Below are 18164 nucleotides of genomic sequence, written 5' to 3'. Positions count from 1 at the left end.
TCACTAGACACACCCATACGCACCCATATCATGCTATAATGTTAAAGATTGCTACATTTTAATGTTCGTCAAACAATGCATAGCCAATATAATGATAAATTCAACATAAACACTAGTTGCACATCCTTACCAATTGTCAATAGTAAACTATCAGTTAATACATTTTTAAGCCCTTCAATACATGTTAATTAACTCATTTAAATTTTTGCCTATATACCATAAAACAAATCCACAGAGATTTCAATAGAATAGTTCCAAACGTATTTGTCTAGCACATCACACCTCCCACGTTTTTCACCTCTGTTTCGTCAGAAAGTACACTCCAAGTTAGGGTGAGTTGATTTTTGTCACTAAGACAAACCAATTGAAGATCAATCAAGATCATCCCAATTAATTTGTTCTCTCCGGTTTCAATTCTGGCGATTTCTTGTTAATCTCATCGGACCAATCATATCTTATAATTGTCGGAGCCTATATCGCCAACACCCCATTACTGTCTCTCACTATTGCACGACTACGTGACATGTAGATAAATCTCACAATCTGACGTCGTGTGCATTCTCACATGACTTGAGCCAGGCTATAACAAACGTGCAATCCTTGTCCAGCTACAATGAATACTGACGTAAACACAGGTATGTGAAATTACCTTGCAGGCTTGCAACCCTTGTCTCAAATCGTGAAGTCATGTTGGGTAACCATCGTAGTTTCATAATGCGTCTTTGAGTGCTAAGCGAGACATCTTCCTCAAAGATTTACGATTATCCACATGCAGGTGTTTCCAACTTCTCTGATCGCTGAAGCCACCATCCATTGCTTGAATGGCAGTATTCCTGAATTTGACAGTTTTCTTCAACTTACCTCAACTTTAACTTGCGCTGGTTTGTGATATTCTTCACTTCGGTTATCAATTTCTTTTGTCCTTTAAAAGCAAACTTTGTCCTTTGGCTATGGCAGCCAACTCAGTTTCAGTTAATCTTCATTTTTGTAGTTTATTTCCTGCTTGACCTCACCTCATATTGAAGACAAAAAAAGAGTAGGAGGTGTGACAACAAATCTTTGCGGTTTCTGCCATGATTAGAAGAAGAGATTCAACAAGATGAGTGACTCAATTAGTTGAGAATTTTGGAACAGGTCAGTGGTGTCTTCAAGCTTTTTTTTCTATGATAGCCTTTCGTTAGCTGTAAGCATAAAAATCAAAAAAACAGATTACTACATCATCGATAATAGGAACACTGACTATAACATGAGTCACATTGACAAGGACATGTTGTTACTGATAAGTAGTAATTGTAGGGTGTAGGAAATGCTCAATATTTATTAATCAAATGTACACTTTCACTCAAATAACCTCTTCCAGTAAACACCAGAGAAAGTCACAATATATCGTTCTGCATTTTAAAAGGCACTGACCAACGGTTTGTTCACTGTTTAGAGCAAAGGCTATAGCAGAAAAGATATTACAGAAAATACTCGCCACAGACAGAGCAAACCCTCGACCTGAGCGTCGCAGGTGGTTTTGAATACACAAGTTAAGAGGCCACGTCTCACTAAATACCGTAGCAACATAGGCAAAATACAGAATGAATTAACAGTAAAACACTATACAGCCAATGTCGACACTATATGACAGAACTTAGCGGTATTGGTACGTTCTTCGTTACAAAGGTGTAGCTACAACGGTTCAGTCGCTGAGACCGTAATAGCACTTTTTGACCTTCTCACACGTGTTAGTGAGGAAACGAAAAAGTTAACTTGTGCTAGTGGGGTCTATTACACTTAGGAGTAGACAATAAAATTGTGCCTCAAATTTTTTATTGCTGATGTTATTTTATGGGCCCAATAGCATTCCATAGACCAAAACTGTGAATCCTGATTCGTGCAAGTGCACGACACACCTTATGTCACTATTTACGGCGTGTTAAAAATTAGAAATCAAAGAAATACCTAAAAGCCGTCGCTTTATTAACATCTTACCTACATTTACAAACACTTGTATGCAGTATTCTCCGTCTTTTAATCAGATTTTGATTTTATTATAAACATCACGACATAAAAATACGCAAACATCGTACACACAAAACTGCCATCTTGCATTGAAGTGAACCGCACAACGACATTTCTCACCGGCCAATGAAATCATCGCTGTGACGTTGTCCGGTGCGGTTCAATGCAAGATTGGCAGTTTTGTGTGTAGCAAATTTTGCGTGATTTTTATGTCGTGATGTTTTAATAAAATAAACGTGATTAAAGAGGAGAATACTGCATGACAAGTGTTTTGGCCCAAGGATAGAGAACATGGGTACCAATAAAACCAATGTGCCTAACCCTAACCCTAATCCCAATCCTAACCCTAACCATAACCCTAACCTATTATATTGATATAATATTATATTTATATTGATGTAAATGACATTGATTTTGATCAAATTATTGGGACCCATGTTCTCTATCCTTGAACCAGTGTTTTGTAATGTAGGTAAGATGTTAATAAGGCGACGGCTTTAGGTATTTCTTTGATTTTCTATGTAACACGGCCGTAAATAGTGAAAAGGTTGTCGTGCATTTTGTACGACAGAATTCACAGGTTTTGTCTATGGAAGGCTATTGCCCATTGGGCCCTAAAATAACATCAGAATATAAAAATTTTTAGGGCACAATTTATTGGTCTATACATAGGCCCATAAAGAATCAATTAACAACGGCAGTAGGCCCTACACGGTACACCCACCGAACGTAGCTGAGAAGTACGAAGCACTTTCTTTCTCGCTACGATGGTCAAGTCGTTCTGATTTTTTCCTATCGACTTCTGCTAGCCTCTCGGTATCTCTCTGATACAGTTTCTCTGTAATCTGTTTCTGCAACCGTATGTTTTCCGCTGCTGTCTTGCAAGTTACAACATCATCAAAAACTCCAGCCATATTGACAGCCGTCAACCACTGATTTCGATTCGCGATGCGATGCGATTCGATTTTCGATTCGATTCGATTAATCGAGATCTCGCCAAACTACAGCAAAATACTCTGAGACTAGCGCCAAAATACAGTAATGTATGCATGGTGGCGCCGCCCAGCGAATGAAGCCGTAGGTAGTATAACGCTTGCTACAGTGGCAAACTGATAGTGTATTTTTTACGTTAAAACATCTTCTGATATTCCGAATGATGTTTTATAAGGCGATATACAATTTTTAAAAGGAAAATATCAGTCTTTATGTTAACCTTGCTTCCGTTAAACGCTTAGATAGAATTAATTTTTACACATAAAAACTATAACCATGCAGCAACACTGTTTATTGGCAGATATTTCTCTTTTCCTATAAACAAAAAGAACAAAGCATATATAATCTCCACGTCTTTTACTCTAATTTAAATACTTGCATTTTTTTGAAGAGTAATGGTTTAGATTTAGTTCTTTAGTAACTAAATATGGCATACCGGATACGCGAGAGTAAGAAAAACAAGAAAATTTCAACAATACTTTCAACACACTAGTGCAGCATACCTTCCAAACTCCACGACAGATGACGCTCTTACTCTCACTCAATTCACCCGAGTTCAATCAATTCAATCATTCAATCAATTCAAGCATCCCGAGTGTACGAAGGGGGTTCAATGCGCATGCAGTTTGCATACCTTCTTCACCCTATTCGTATCTTTTCGCACTCCGACAGTGCACGACTTTTAGCAATATGGCATCGCTGTAGCGCTGTGAAAATTCTTACTGGTGGGGGTGTCACTTTTGGGGGAGGGTTACTGACTACTATCAGAGACGGAACAGCATCTTTTTTAAGCCTGTTAATATTTCTTGTATTTTCCTTGTATTTTAAAACAAAGGTGCATGGTTGGAATCGGATTAAGGAATTATGGAAAATAACATAATTTTTCTACACAATTATTCAATTATCCAGTAAATGTTGGTCTAGTATTGATAACGAAATAAGCTATATTAATGGACATTTTTTAAACGTATTTTTTTAGGTATTATGAACTTTAATAACATCAAGCCTGATACACGTATAAAAGTGCATAGGGGCTACGTGACAGGAAGAGAGGCAGAGAAAACAATGGTCTTCGCTATTTTTCAATACTATTACGTTGTAAATAGGTGCATCATCACATTTCAAAGCAATACTTTTACGCGAGTTATCTAGACACACCAGGACCGTCGGCTGAACAAATTCCTAGTGAGGGGGGCAAAATTTAATGACTCAACTGTGTAATGATGATCGAGCGTCGGGCGCAGCTCTTGATCGACGTACGTCCATAGTGTGTGTCTGAGACAAGGCTTTCACGGATAAGTGACCAAAAAATAACGTTAGGGTTATTTACGATTATTAGTTAAGCTTATTTTAATTGTGCTCTAAAATTTAGGGGGGGTGGCTGCTGCCACAGACTCACGCACACATAAACGCACACACACACAGACGCACGCACACGCACGCGCACGCACGCACATACAGAAGCACGCACGCACACATAAACGCACGCTCACGCAGACGCACGCACACGCACACGCACGCGCACGCACGCACAGACGCACGCACAGACGCATGTATACGCACGCGCGCACACGCACACACGGACACACAGACACACGCGTTCGCACGCACACGCACACGCGCGCGCGCGCACACGCGCGCACACACACACACACACACACACACACACACACAGACGCACGCACACACACGCGCACGCACACGCACGAACACGCACGCACGCACACGCACGCACACATAAAGGCACGCACACACAGACGTACGCAGACGCACGCACACACAGACGCACACGCACGGACGCACACGCACACTCACGCACGCACGCACACGTGCGCAAGCGCTCGCAAGCGCACGCACACGCACACACAGACACACGCGTTCGCGCGCACACGCAAACGCACACGCAGTGGCGTAGTTGGGGGGGGGGCAAAGGTGACCATGGCACATCCGAAAGTAACAAAAAAATTATAAAACAAAGAAAAAATGGGAAGGAGGTTGGTTGACAGATCAACAGCACACACGACCCCTACCCCCAATGGCCTGGAAGCGTTATTTTTATTTACGGCACAGAACGCGGCCTGGATATGAAACGGTAAAGTCTGCGGCATTAGCCTATATTCCTGTAGTCTATCTAACGTGCTACTACGGCCACATACAAACGCGCGCGGTCCTAAAACATATTACATGTGGTATTAGGCAACAGTACAGTGCACGAGATAGAGGAGACAGTACGCAGTACCATGCAACGTAAGTCTTGTACGTGCGTGTATTATAATAGCCTAAATCTCGTTGTAGCAGATGCCATGGCTGAGATAATTAGCACACGCAACTTCTCGGGGACCGTACAAAATGTCTATCTATCTACGGAATCACTCGCAAGCGAGTATGATTGTCTAAAAGTTGTAAAATTATTCTCTGTGCATTCTCAGATGACTTATAAACCCTGTACGCGACCCACACATCTTGCCACACAATTGACAGCTGTTTCCAGGGGGTAGAGGTGGAATTTTTCCCTCTTCCCGGGACCTTGCACGCTCTTTGCGTAAGATCCGTTTCCTTTCGACTTCTTGGCGCCTGACCGTCTCAAAATAGACACCGTCGTAAACAACGCCCCTCCAGGTGGGTCTCAGACAAGCTAGCCTTTGCCAGTCATTGGTATTAATGTCACATTTATTCAAGCTAGCTTTTATATTGTCCTTAAACCGTTTCCTTCGTCCATCTCTTGTTCGCTTCCCTTCCTTGAGTTCGCCAAAGAGGGCTCGCTTTGGTAGACGGAAGTCAGGCATACTCACTACATGACCAGACCAGCGTAGTTGACTCTTTATGATCAGTGCTTCAATAGTTGTACAGCGAGCCTCATCAAGAATGCTGATATTTGTTCGATGGTCTTCCCAGCTTATATGCAGGATACAAATTGTCAATATATACAAATATATACAAAATGTCTACACCTTTATTGAGTCAAGCTCTCATCGCCATTGCATTCTGGAATCTATCATGAAAAGGCTGATGACAGATCAGCGAATCAAGACCCGAAAAAGCTTGTCAGAAACCAGATGGACATCGATTTCTGTCAATCTGAAGGCGTTCCTTGAGGCCCTAGAGGAAATAGCCAGGAAAGCTACCCGTCCTAAGTAGTAGCATATGCACAAGGGCTGCGGAAAAATCTGTCAACGTTTAACTTCGTCCTCAACATGGAAGCGCTGCGTCCAATCCTAAGTAGGTGTAAAATTGTTAGCAACTACTTGCAGTCAGAGGAACTGGATCTGATAACAGCTCTTGATGCCGTTTCTTCTCTAAAGAATAATTTGACGGAAATGCGTTCTGCTTTTTTCACAATTCCAAGAAAGAATTTTGCTGTCGCCCCCATCCCAGCGGTGGTCCCCCCCCCCCGGTACAGAAAGCAATGCCGCGCTGCAAGTGCAAGAATTGTTCTACTAAAAAGAGAATTGTCGTAGTCAGAATGAAGGGAGTACATGTACTCAAAAGTGCCTCAAATACCATCTCCTGCTATCTAAATTTTCAAAATTTTCTGGAGGAGGGCCCCCATACCCCCGCCTGTTTTCACCCCCTCCTTGGAATCCTGGATCTGCCACTGAACAGTTACATAGCTTGGAAACAGAGAACAACGAACAAAAATGTCGCGTTCTTGCGTGGCGCTCAAAACAACGATTGAATAGCTGAGAGGTGGGGGAGCGTAGGGTGTGGAAAGGGAAGCGGAGGTACCATTATAATATTAAGTCATCCACCATTTTGCGCAGTTCGCACGCGCACACACACAGACACACGCACACACACGCACACACAGACGTACGCACACACAGACGCATGCACACACAGACACACGCACACATAAACGCACGCACACACAGACGCGCGCACGCACACGCACGCACACGCACGCACGCATGCAGACGCACGCACGCACACATAAACGCACGCAGACGCACGCACGCGCACTCACACGAACGCGCGCGCACGCACACACACGCACGCACACACAGACACACGCGTTCGCGCGCACACGCACACGCACATGCACACGCGCTCACATGCACACACATACACACACACACACACACACACACACACACACACACACGCAAACACGCCACACATAGCAGGACGCCCACGCAGAACTACGCCAGACGCACGCGACACGCACACACCACACACACACACACACACACACACACAAGGCCACACACAGACGCCACCGCACGCACACGCACGCCACACGTAGAGGCACGCCCACACACAGACATCACAGCCAGGACGCACGCGCACGCCAGGCGCAGAACGCACTAACACACAGGCGACCAGACGTTACGCCCAGACGCACGCCCAGACACGACCCACCCGCTGGACGCATGCACACGCCACGCCACACACACACAGAGACGCACGCACGTACACGCCCAACACAGCTCGCACGCCACATTAACAGACGCACTCACAAGCATAAACGCCCACCGCAACTCGCCCCACACACAAACGCCACGCCACACGACACACGCACGCACACACAGATGCCCTGCTACACATCAGACCCGCACGCCATCCCACACGCGCAAACACAATGCCAGTAAGCAGACGCCCACGCACGCCGAGCGCCCACAATGCACCACACCACTGCACACCACACGCCAGTTCCGCCCGCACACGCAGACCACACGCGTTTCGCCGCGCACACGCACACGCGCCCGCGCCGCACACGACCGCACACCCGGGCGCGCGCACACCAGACATCACACACACCACACACATGGCGCACGCCCATGCACACACCGACGCACGCGCACGCACGCGCACGCACCCACGCACACGCACGCACGCGCGCGCACACACACACACACACACACACACACACAAACACGCACACACACACACACACACACACACACACACACACACACACACACACAAACACGCACACACACAGACGCACGCAGAACTACGCAGACGCACGCACACGCACACACACACACACACACACACACACACACACACAAGCACACACAGACGCACGCACGCACACGCACGCACACTTAGAGGCACGCACACACAGACATACGCAGACGCACGCGCACGCAGGCGCAGACGCACGTACACACAGGCGCAGACGTACGCAGACGCACGCAGACACAGACGTGTACGCATGCACACGCACGCACACACACACAGAGACGCACGCACGCACACGCACACACAGACGCACGCACATACAGACGCACTCACACATAAACGCACGCACACGCATACGCACACACAAACGCACGCACACACACGCACGCACACACAGAGGCACCCATGTACACACAGACGCACGCAGCCACACGCAAACACATGCAGAAGCAGACGCCCACGCACGCCGAGGCACATGCACACACACGCACACCACACGCGTTCGCGCGCACACGCACACGCGTTCGCGCGCACACGCACACCATACGCGTTCGCGCGCACACGCACACCACACGCGTTCGCGCACACACGGCACACGCGCGCGCGCACACACACACACACACACACACACACACACACAGAGCACGCATGCCACACACCGACGCACACGCACGCCGCGCACGCGCACGCAAGCAGCACACGCACGCACACACGCACGCACGCACACGCACCACACACACACACACCACACACACACACACACACACACACACACACACACACACACACACACACACACACACACGCACATATATATAATATATAATATCAATAATATATATGTGTAGCGTTCGCCGTATTTATGCGAAACGATATTTCTTACCCATGAGCTTACGCTCGGGTTCGATCACTGGATTAGTCGGAGTATATGAGATAGCAAACAATAACACAGATGTAAAATCCACTCGCCAGGCTTGGCCTAGCATTTATTCAACAACCGGCTGAATGCGGGCGGATAAAACAGTATACATTAATCAGGAAATGATCGTTTTGCCAGTGTATCTGCGAGATAATTGAGCAATAAAATTTATTTGAATTTTAATTTGAATTGGTGTGTGCAGCTGCTGCTTAGTAACCATGCACGGTGACGTCGCATAGGCCATTGATTTCACATAAAAAATAATGTGCGGCTGTTAGTGTTATCATCAAGAGTAATGTAGCAAGGACGACAATGTAAATAATTGTGCTTGTTATACTTTTTGTATATATATCATTGGTAGTTATCTAAATTCTTGAATTTATAATTTATTGTAACAGTATGTATATATGGACAATTACCTAAACAAATAAAATAAATAGTTCCTGATAATATAATACCGTACTACATGATAAAATTGTACATGCCTACATATTTCTTGTAATACATTCACCTTTATTACCACAACGCATTTGCGTAACTTCCTTAGTAGACACATGTATGGGTGTCACTGACATTGTTAGGAAACGATCATAGACAGTTTTAAAACATTAAAAAAATAGTTGAAGTGGATATGAAACCACAAATTTATTTGTAACTTTATTCATGTAATGCACTTGTAATCACATTTAATTTTATATAGCGTAATTTAAACGTAAGGAGTCGAGCTCCTTAGCACAGCAATAAAATCACAAGATTGTGCACGTGCTCATTTTTAGTGATTTGACATATCTTGTAATAGTTTGTGGGCATGATGAATTGATTAGAGTGAAATTTAAGACGATTGAAAAATTTCCTAATTCAGATATTCACTGGCTACCACAAACCTGAATTACATTTTTGAGCATATCTCCACTTCAAAGTAACACTTCCGAGTGATTCTGAAAGCTCTACCGTGGTTTCGGATCATGAGGAATCTACTATAAAATCTAATGTGATTGTACAATTACTCTATTTGCATATCCACAAAATGATAACCATAGAAAATTCAAAATTAAAACAAGCAAGGTTAACTGTTCATCAGAAATTCAAAATGTAAGTTAATGGAATTAAGTATACTGTGTAGATATACTACTATATTATATAAAAATCATTAATTTCTCAACTATTGATTTGAGACATGATGACTTTGATATAACTGTGAATTTTAATGAAAATAATTAAATACGAGAGTCAACAGAACAAACCAATAAGAGTAGTCCAGTGAAGACAAGGATCAGTATTAGAAATGGGAATGTGCACAAAACCAGTATTTTTTACGTGTGGAGAAATACAGAGACAGTAGAGGTCTTTACATTACGCTTCTAGGCTTGAAAATGTAGCAAAAAGAAGCGAACTTCGAACTTTACTTGATGGTATTATATTGATGAATGCTGACTTCGTGATTCTTTCTCCTAAATCGTACACACTACTTAACGTGGGCGCTGAACCAAAGGAGAGACACGAATCAGCTGAAAAATACACTTCCAAATGCTTAGCGCTAATTCGCCAAAGGTCACTTCATAGTGGAAAAGACAGCACACAGCTCCTTGACGGCCATAACTCAAAATCACGAATAGCAAAGGTGCTGGAGACTAACTGAAAATCGATTTGCTATTCTCATGTGGATAATTTCAGATAATGAGATTGCAAGGCATTGCAATATAAGTTCAGTGAACACACTGACAAGCAGTGTGGAAAGTATAAAGTGTGTGCGAAATGATTGGAATTCTACACATCAACCTATTCGTTGATGGAAAGCTCTGTATTTTAGAATTTGCATAGGGCAAGTGGTAATTAGGAGTCAATTAGGCAAACGTAATACAACCCATCTGTGCAGGAGTGACGTACGTATCTGGTAGGAGCGACCACCTACAAACACATTAAACCTAAAACGATCTTGCACTGTTTACGACCACAAAGCAGGTAAAAAGAGCATATGAGACAGCACATCAGGCAGCTTCCCCGAAGACGAGCTGTGCGTTTTTATCTGTATCTGTCTTGATTGTACATTTAGTACAAGTTGGGCAGCGAAAATATTACCAAGTTCTACGAACATAAATACCATGCCTATCCCATCACTGTCAGATATATGAATTCTGTGACACTGGACAAAAGCAGATCTTGCATGTCGATGCATGTCTACAAACTACCAACAAGGCAAAATAGTGTCTGATTGTGGTCCAGTTGATTTAGCTGTCGTTGCCGGACATCTGGCAAGTTGGTGTTCGATCATTACCTGAATGATAAATATTGCACTTACTCGAAGAAAGGACTAGCTGGTCGAAGGGTCACTGATTAGTCCCACACAACTGCTAGTTACTACTACTATCCTTGTTACCTCCGCCAAGGAGGTAATGTATTCGGTCTCGTGTGTGTGTTCGTGTGTGTGTGTAGACACTAGTGATCAATTCAGCAGCAGCTCGCCTTAGGGCGTCGAGTCAGCAGCAGCTTGCCTTAGGGCGTCCAGTCAGCAGCAGCCAGCAGCGAGCCAGCTGTTATAAACATACATGTTACATTCTGGCGGAGGTATGCACTCTCCGTGAGTGCCCTCTGTCTAGTACAGATACTGTTAATCAGGGTGCTGTGCTGTACGACTTCTTCCCGACTTCGTTTAATGACGAATTAACATCTCCAGCTGCATTTAGGTGAGTTAATTAATTCGGCATTTCCCAATTAAACTTTATATATATAATCACATCATATTTTACCCAAATAGATTCCTCGTATAAACAGGTATCAAATCCTTGTAAAACAATAGTACAGAATTTACATTCATTCAGAAATGCAGTGATAGCAGTAGAGAACCAAGTATTACAAACGTAGAAAATGACATATATGCCCAGAACGATTAATTTAGTTTCTACAGTGGCCATTTTGTACATATGTGTATGAGCTAATTATCTAATCACATTAAATTTCATCCTAATCGATTCCTTTTCTACTAACTAAGATAGGTCATGAAAATACATTAAAAAATCGTAATTAGAAGTAAATATATGACTAAAGAATGTGTTTCACAGTTCTGTGGTGGCCATTTTGTAAATATGTTAATGAAGTAATTATATAATCAGACTAAATTTGATCTTAATCGATTCTCCATGTCACAAAAGCATGCTAGAGCCTTTAATTACTCAGAGGGTTACTCAGAAGAAAAGCAATGAAGTTTGGCATTTCAAAACTGCAAGGTGGCACCCGCCTTTAATAGATCAGTTCTACTGGGGACTGCCTCTAATTTTATTAAGCACCTCTCAACGTACACGTGTGCTACATCCCATGCTTTTACCACAATCTAAACAATCGGCCTGTTTTTAGAGCAGTCCTGTAAGTGACTCTCGGAATCGGCCTCTCTAGGCGTATTATTATTATAAGTGAACACGTGTTAAACTTACAATAACGTTTCCCTTTAAAACTTAAAGGTGGTCTCCCCCTACATCAAAATTAACTATAGTCACTACACGAGTCAGAATGCACCCTCATACAATAAGCATACATAATAGAATGATGACATTTTGTTAAATATGGCTCATGATATACCCTAACTGTGGTGTTAAACTACATATTAATATACTATGCATTAAGGTACTTATATCATACACTTTTGAAATGCAAAGTGGGGGAGCCTACCTTCAAAATACGACATTTCAAATACAAATCATGAACAATAATGCAAATATTTTTGACAACAGAAGGGAAATGTATCACTGACAGGCCCACATGAAAAGACCCTATAACCCACAATTAACATATAAACAATGCAATAACTTCATTACATCAGAACCTCTTGACAGTCTAGTTTACACAATAAATATGTTCACACTATCCTTGTCTTGCTAACGTAAGAATACTTTTCTTAGTCAATATATAATGAAACACTTCCTGTTGGGTAAGGTGTACGGAAACTTACTTTCCAAACAAACTCTAAAAACACCTACAGCAACAGCTGAATACTAAACCCATATCGTTTCTCAATCCAGCCTTTCATGTTTGTACCTGCCACTGAATATGTAGATCTTTTTGCTGTTGATATTATTCATTCCATCTTTGACATCTCAAACTTTGTGGTCATTATTTCCTGCAAAATAAATATAGTGATATACACACTTTGCATGGCACACATTCTCAAAAAACATGTCGGAGTATGAATGCGAGAAGGTGGGGTTTAACCCAAGAAAGAAATGGACATTCTAGTAGGGCACCACCGATTTGACAAAAAAACACACACCGTCAATACTATATATAACTTATTCCCATATTGTGAGAGGCCGTTCACACCCCAATTCAGCCAATCAGCACAGGGAAAGGTGCAATAATGAGATTTTTGGGGTATGGCATGTACAGAGGTTTTTTGTGTTCTTATCTCTTAAATATAACAGGGTGTATAGGATTTACAGTTATTTTCCAAGACTAGACCTTTTGCTCTAATCACTTGGGTGGTATATATACAGTAAATGGTTCTCTCATGCTTTCCATGTGCATTTCTGTCACAGCCTAAAATGCTTACAAGAAGTATTTTTTAGTAAAAGACATTTAAACCCATGTTTTGACTTAGAATGTCAATTCTGTGGGAGTCACCGTAATTTCTCGCAGAACCCCAGCTGATTATGGAAACATTTTTTGCCTAGTATGGCCAGAAATGAAAAGAAATGTCTAGCTTTAACACCTGCGCATTTCTGATGCTTGTCACCTACTCCGATGACATGACAAGCACAATCAACTTCATTTAGCTTGAAAAGAATAGCGAGATCGGGTGCTCCAATTAATTGTTGCTTATATACAGTTGCTTCTTGTTTACTTTTATATTATCATGAAATGATAAGTTGGGCCTGGTATGTAGTAAACAGCACACCCTATTCAACAGTTGATGGGAATTTAATAGAGTGAACACATTCTTAATTTAACTTCTGATCTGATATGTATACACACTCAGCTCAATTTCAACGGATATCGCATAAGAAATTTTGAATAGAGAAATTAACGTGTTCACTGTTCTTGGCAGACAAACTGACATCTCCACAACAGGCTCCATATCTCGCTCACCTAAGATGTGCAGTTGTTAAGTTGTGCACTTTGGGGTTCTAACCGCACATTAAGTGAGCACTGTGCACTCAGTCTCTTTAACTACACAGCATGGGTGAAAACAGTAATGCATACATACAATGTACACACATTTTCTAGCGCAATTGCAATTTTCATGGAGGCAATTGGGCACAGGCTCCTTTTCGTTAATGCAAATATTGGCCAAAAAATAAAAAAGGATATTTGCGTTCATTTCAGAAACCCTGCTCACGCTAGATACACACCCCACAAGCTTCACAATGGATTTGTATTGATCTCAAGAAGAGTTCATTTGGAAAACCAAAATTACTTAAATCTGCAGTCAACAGAAGATTCTCTGCCTGTCCAGTAGTGTAGTTATATGGAAAGTGGGTGTATATCAGAGAAGCTGCTTAGAGATGTGGGCATATCAGTGTAGTTACATGGGAATATGATGTGGCAGACTAGTATTTCAGATGTATACGATAAAACAGGGAAAAATCAAATAGTGAGTGCAACCTACCTCATCAGAGTCTAGGAACGTAGGAAGAGCTCTGAAATTGTAAATAGTATGTATACAAGATGATGATTAGTGCCACATGTCACATGTCACATGTACCACTAATTTTTATGAGAAGATTTTCTGTACATCTGTTCATATACCAGTACGTTTAATAGTAAAAGTAACTCCCTAGTTCATTCACACATATCTTACTGATACTCACGCATCTGCTACCGATGATGGAATGTTTTCATCAACCCATTTAAGATCATCTTCCTACAATTATACAGAGAATGTGGTTATTGTTCATGCTGCCGCAAAACACACCTACACATATGACACAAATCTGCTCATATACTGAATATACTATATACTATATACTAAATCACAAACTTTACTGAAATAATGCATCAAACGTATAATATTGTTTACCTTTACTATTACCAATATTTTTTACCCAAGAAGACTATGGCTATCTAACAGCTATATGACGAGGGCTAGAATAACTGGCACCTTGTTTGTGTGTGTGTAACTTTACAATCAAGTCCTTATTAGTATCCTTGATTTCAGCACATTACCTTATAAACCAGACAATATAATGTTCTTTATCAACAGCTCAATTAAAAATTTGGTCAGAGATTACATGCAAGAGTTTAGCAAAGAAATGTGTATTCGATATACATTCTAACGTCAGTGACAGGACGAGTATACATCTGGTAGATCATATATGTCTAAAAATATGTGATGCAGAAACCTCTGTTACAACCAGTTAGGCAGTTGCCATTTGAAATTGTCAACAACTATATGTGGGCAATTTTTAATTGAGCTTTTGATTAATATCCAGCATTGAAGTTCGACAAACTAACATGAATTTGGCAATAAGATTACTTATAAACGACAAGAGGTGTCAGTTATTCTAGCATTTGTCAATGGGGCAGATTAGATAAACATATTCTTTCTTTAACACACAAACAACCAGTGGTAACACATACAAACTTATCACTCCTGACACGATCTCCGTGCTTGCGAGAGGAAGTGTTGGTGCTAGTGCTGCCATTGGGACTCTTGTCAACTCCTCTCATCTTCATCCCATCAAAAGCATCATTCAGCATCGGTTCTTCAGACTCATCATCTGGATTGTCCAACAGTGGCGAAAATGCATACCTTTACCAGAAGGCAGAAAAAAACACAGGTGTATATTTTTAAATACAATGCACAGAAATGAAGCTCAAAATGCATCCGTGGCATTTAAAACAAGAACGCTGTGTTGGTAATTGATATTTATAGCGCTTTACAGATACTGCGTCATCTGACAGCTGCTTACCCACAAAAATTCATCAATCTAACTAATCACGTTAGTTTACTATGCAAGCGTTTTGTGTACAAAATATTTTGATCATGAACTCAATGCAAAGGTTGCCCCGAGTTCCAAACTTTGTATCGGGAAGAGCTTTCCACACTTATGTGTGAAGGAATATTTACAGGAGTGTCATAATATGGAATCTATGTCTATATTATGACACTCCTGATATTTATATAGCTACACCAGAGTGATTGCTAATTAATATATCTAAGCGCTGTTAGTGATGCATGATAGTATGTAAAATGAGCCAAAATTCATATCATTGTGCAAAAATCTATTAACGAAAGTAAGTTTGATTGAGACATTGTTATTTTATGAATGCTACACAAGGTTTAAAAGATCTTTAAAACAATTATTTCTAAGTATGATCGCCAACAATAAGTGTGGCTGCCAGCCGTTATCACTTAGGCTGCTAGAAATGCTTCCACTGCTGAGTTATGTGCGCAGCTGCCACTGGTGATAATTATTGAGGACCAATTATTATTATTATTATTATTGAATAATTACTGCATGTACTAGAACATAACAATCATACTCCCTTATACATGTTATACAAACAAACATACAGTTTAACCTGCCAATCAGTCGCTAGTGGTTAAACATACAGACAAACCATGATGCACTTACCGTTGGTTGTTTGCTGTAGGTGTCCACAGAATCATGATCACTAAAAGAATGATGGTAAAGAGCAGAGGCCAAAAAGCATCATCTATCCAGAGCTCCTTCCAATCCTACAACATAGGTGATATGTGTTTACATGCAGCACAAATTATTTCACATGGATGAAAACTTGTGCCAGTTGCATATAAGCCAAACAGTGCAAGTGACAGGTCACAATAGCAAGCAGTTATGTGACTCAGCACTAATACACTCTTGTGTTGTAAAAACAGTTAACATGTCTCATATTTTACTTGTGTGGAACTCGTATTTTAAGTACGCCCTTATAATTACAGTTACACGATTCAGCCAAATTTAAGACTGGAGTATGGGTCACTTAATCTAAATACTTACAGACAGGCAGTCACTAAGTTGATGAACTTTGATAGACCATATCATGAAGGCAATTGAGGCTGCATACATAGAAAAAAATAACGACAAAAATGATTTGAGAAATGATTTTGCAGTGAATTCAACAATAAAACTTTTTACAATTTTACAATTTAAAAAAAATTAACAGGTGTCTGGGTATAAGTACTAAAGCGTGTTAGGTCAATGGGTTATTCTAGAGCTGACATGACACAAACACACACATACACACATATATATATATATACAAGAGCGTACAACGGTAAAATGCTGAAACCATTTGGCAGTATTAGTCGAATTGTCGTATTAATTCTTTGCAGTACTATTGATCAGCTGTCCTACCTCGTTCATATAAAACAAACCGCATGTCCCTACGATGCCCATACGCTGAGATAATGAGCGGTGAAAATCTGGTATTTTCGCCGAACACCGACTAGACATTAGTCAGTACTGCAACCCTCTCTCGAAGTGCTTCCAGTGTGTTGTTTCCGGTCGCCGCTGTGTAGCGCCATAGTGGCGCTGACTCACGTAATACTACCAGAGTTTACTATACATCCAGCGTGAGGTGGGCGTGAGGTGGGCACAGGTGGGGGTCATCACTATGGCAATCAATAACAGACGTCATTCATTCCATTTGTCAATCATTGACGGAAACACGCGAGATTTACCAAAGTTATAACACTTCGAGAGAGGGTTGCAGTACTGACTAATGTCTAGTCGGTGTTCAGCGAAAATACCAGATTTTCACCGCTCATTATCTCAGCGTATGGGCATCGTAGGGACATGCGGTTTGTTTTATATGAACAAGGTAGGATCGCTGATCAATAATACTGCAAAGAATCGATTTTTTAAGTTTATTAATTCGACTAATACTGCAACATGGTTTCAACATTTTACCGTTGTACGCTCTCCTTCTTTATACGCTCTTGATATATATATAACCATACCTAGCACAGCGAACACCAGGGTGTTAGTGAAGTGCCTGTAAAGAGACAGTTTCACAACGTTTCTGCGCAGACGCAGTGTTCGTGTTGTCTGCACTAAACTGCTGAACACCCACCAGCAGATGACAGCATCTACCACTGACAGTGGAATAATGGCCAACATGATCTCATTTGAAAGGTCCAGTCGTGGCTGTAATGGAGGAACTTATAATTAATTTTACTATTATTATTTTAAATTCTTAATATATGCTTAAAAAAGTCATTCCTTAAAGAAATTTTATACCTGGAATTGGATAATGGCTAACCAGTACTTTTCTAATGTGATCCATCCAACAAACACACCTTCACACACACACGCACGCATGCACGCACACACTCATGCACACACGCGCGCACACACACACACACACACACACACACACACACACACAC

At 41.6% G+C, this 18164-nt stretch overlaps 2 protein-coding genes across 2 annotated transcripts in view; both read right to left on the bottom strand.

Moving 5' to 3' along the window:
- LOC106810590 (tubulin-specific chaperone C-like) overlaps nucleotides 1-3035 on the bottom strand; it is an 18201-nt gene extending 15166 nt beyond the window's left edge. Inside the window, exon 1 of the mRNA XM_014813997.1 lies at nucleotides 2732-3035. Within this exon, the coding sequence (XP_014669483.1) occupies nucleotides 2732-2921 (190 nt within the window). The 5' untranslated portion in view covers nucleotides 2922-3035. The remainder of the gene's footprint in view (nucleotides 1-2731) is intronic.
- An 8552-nt stretch (nucleotides 3036-11587) lies between these two features.
- The window catches only part of LOC106810911 (transmembrane protein 87A-like), a gene marked incomplete in the record, with an annotated part of 21804 nt that continues 15227 nt past the window's right edge, over nucleotides 11588-18164 (bottom strand). The window contains 7 exon segments of the mRNA XM_014814388.1: nucleotides 11588-12935; nucleotides 14421-14451; nucleotides 14623-14675; nucleotides 15392-15563; nucleotides 16390-16493; nucleotides 16774-16832; nucleotides 17736-17922. Of these exon segments, the coding sequence (XP_014669874.1) occupies nucleotides 12894-12935; nucleotides 14421-14451; nucleotides 14623-14675; nucleotides 15392-15563; nucleotides 16390-16493; nucleotides 16774-16832; nucleotides 17736-17922 (648 nt within the window).

The sequence above is a fragment of the Priapulus caudatus genome, unplaced genomic scaffold (assembly GCF_000485595.1).
Source record: "Priapulus caudatus unplaced genomic scaffold, Priapulus_caudatus-5.0.1 Scaffold17, whole genome shotgun sequence".
In the NCBI taxonomy this organism is placed as follows: domain Eukaryota; kingdom Metazoa; phylum Priapulida; class Priapulimorpha; order Priapulimorphida; family Priapulidae; genus Priapulus; species Priapulus caudatus.
Note: the sequence above shows the minus strand (reverse complement) of the source record. Positions and strands in the feature narration are given on the sequence as shown.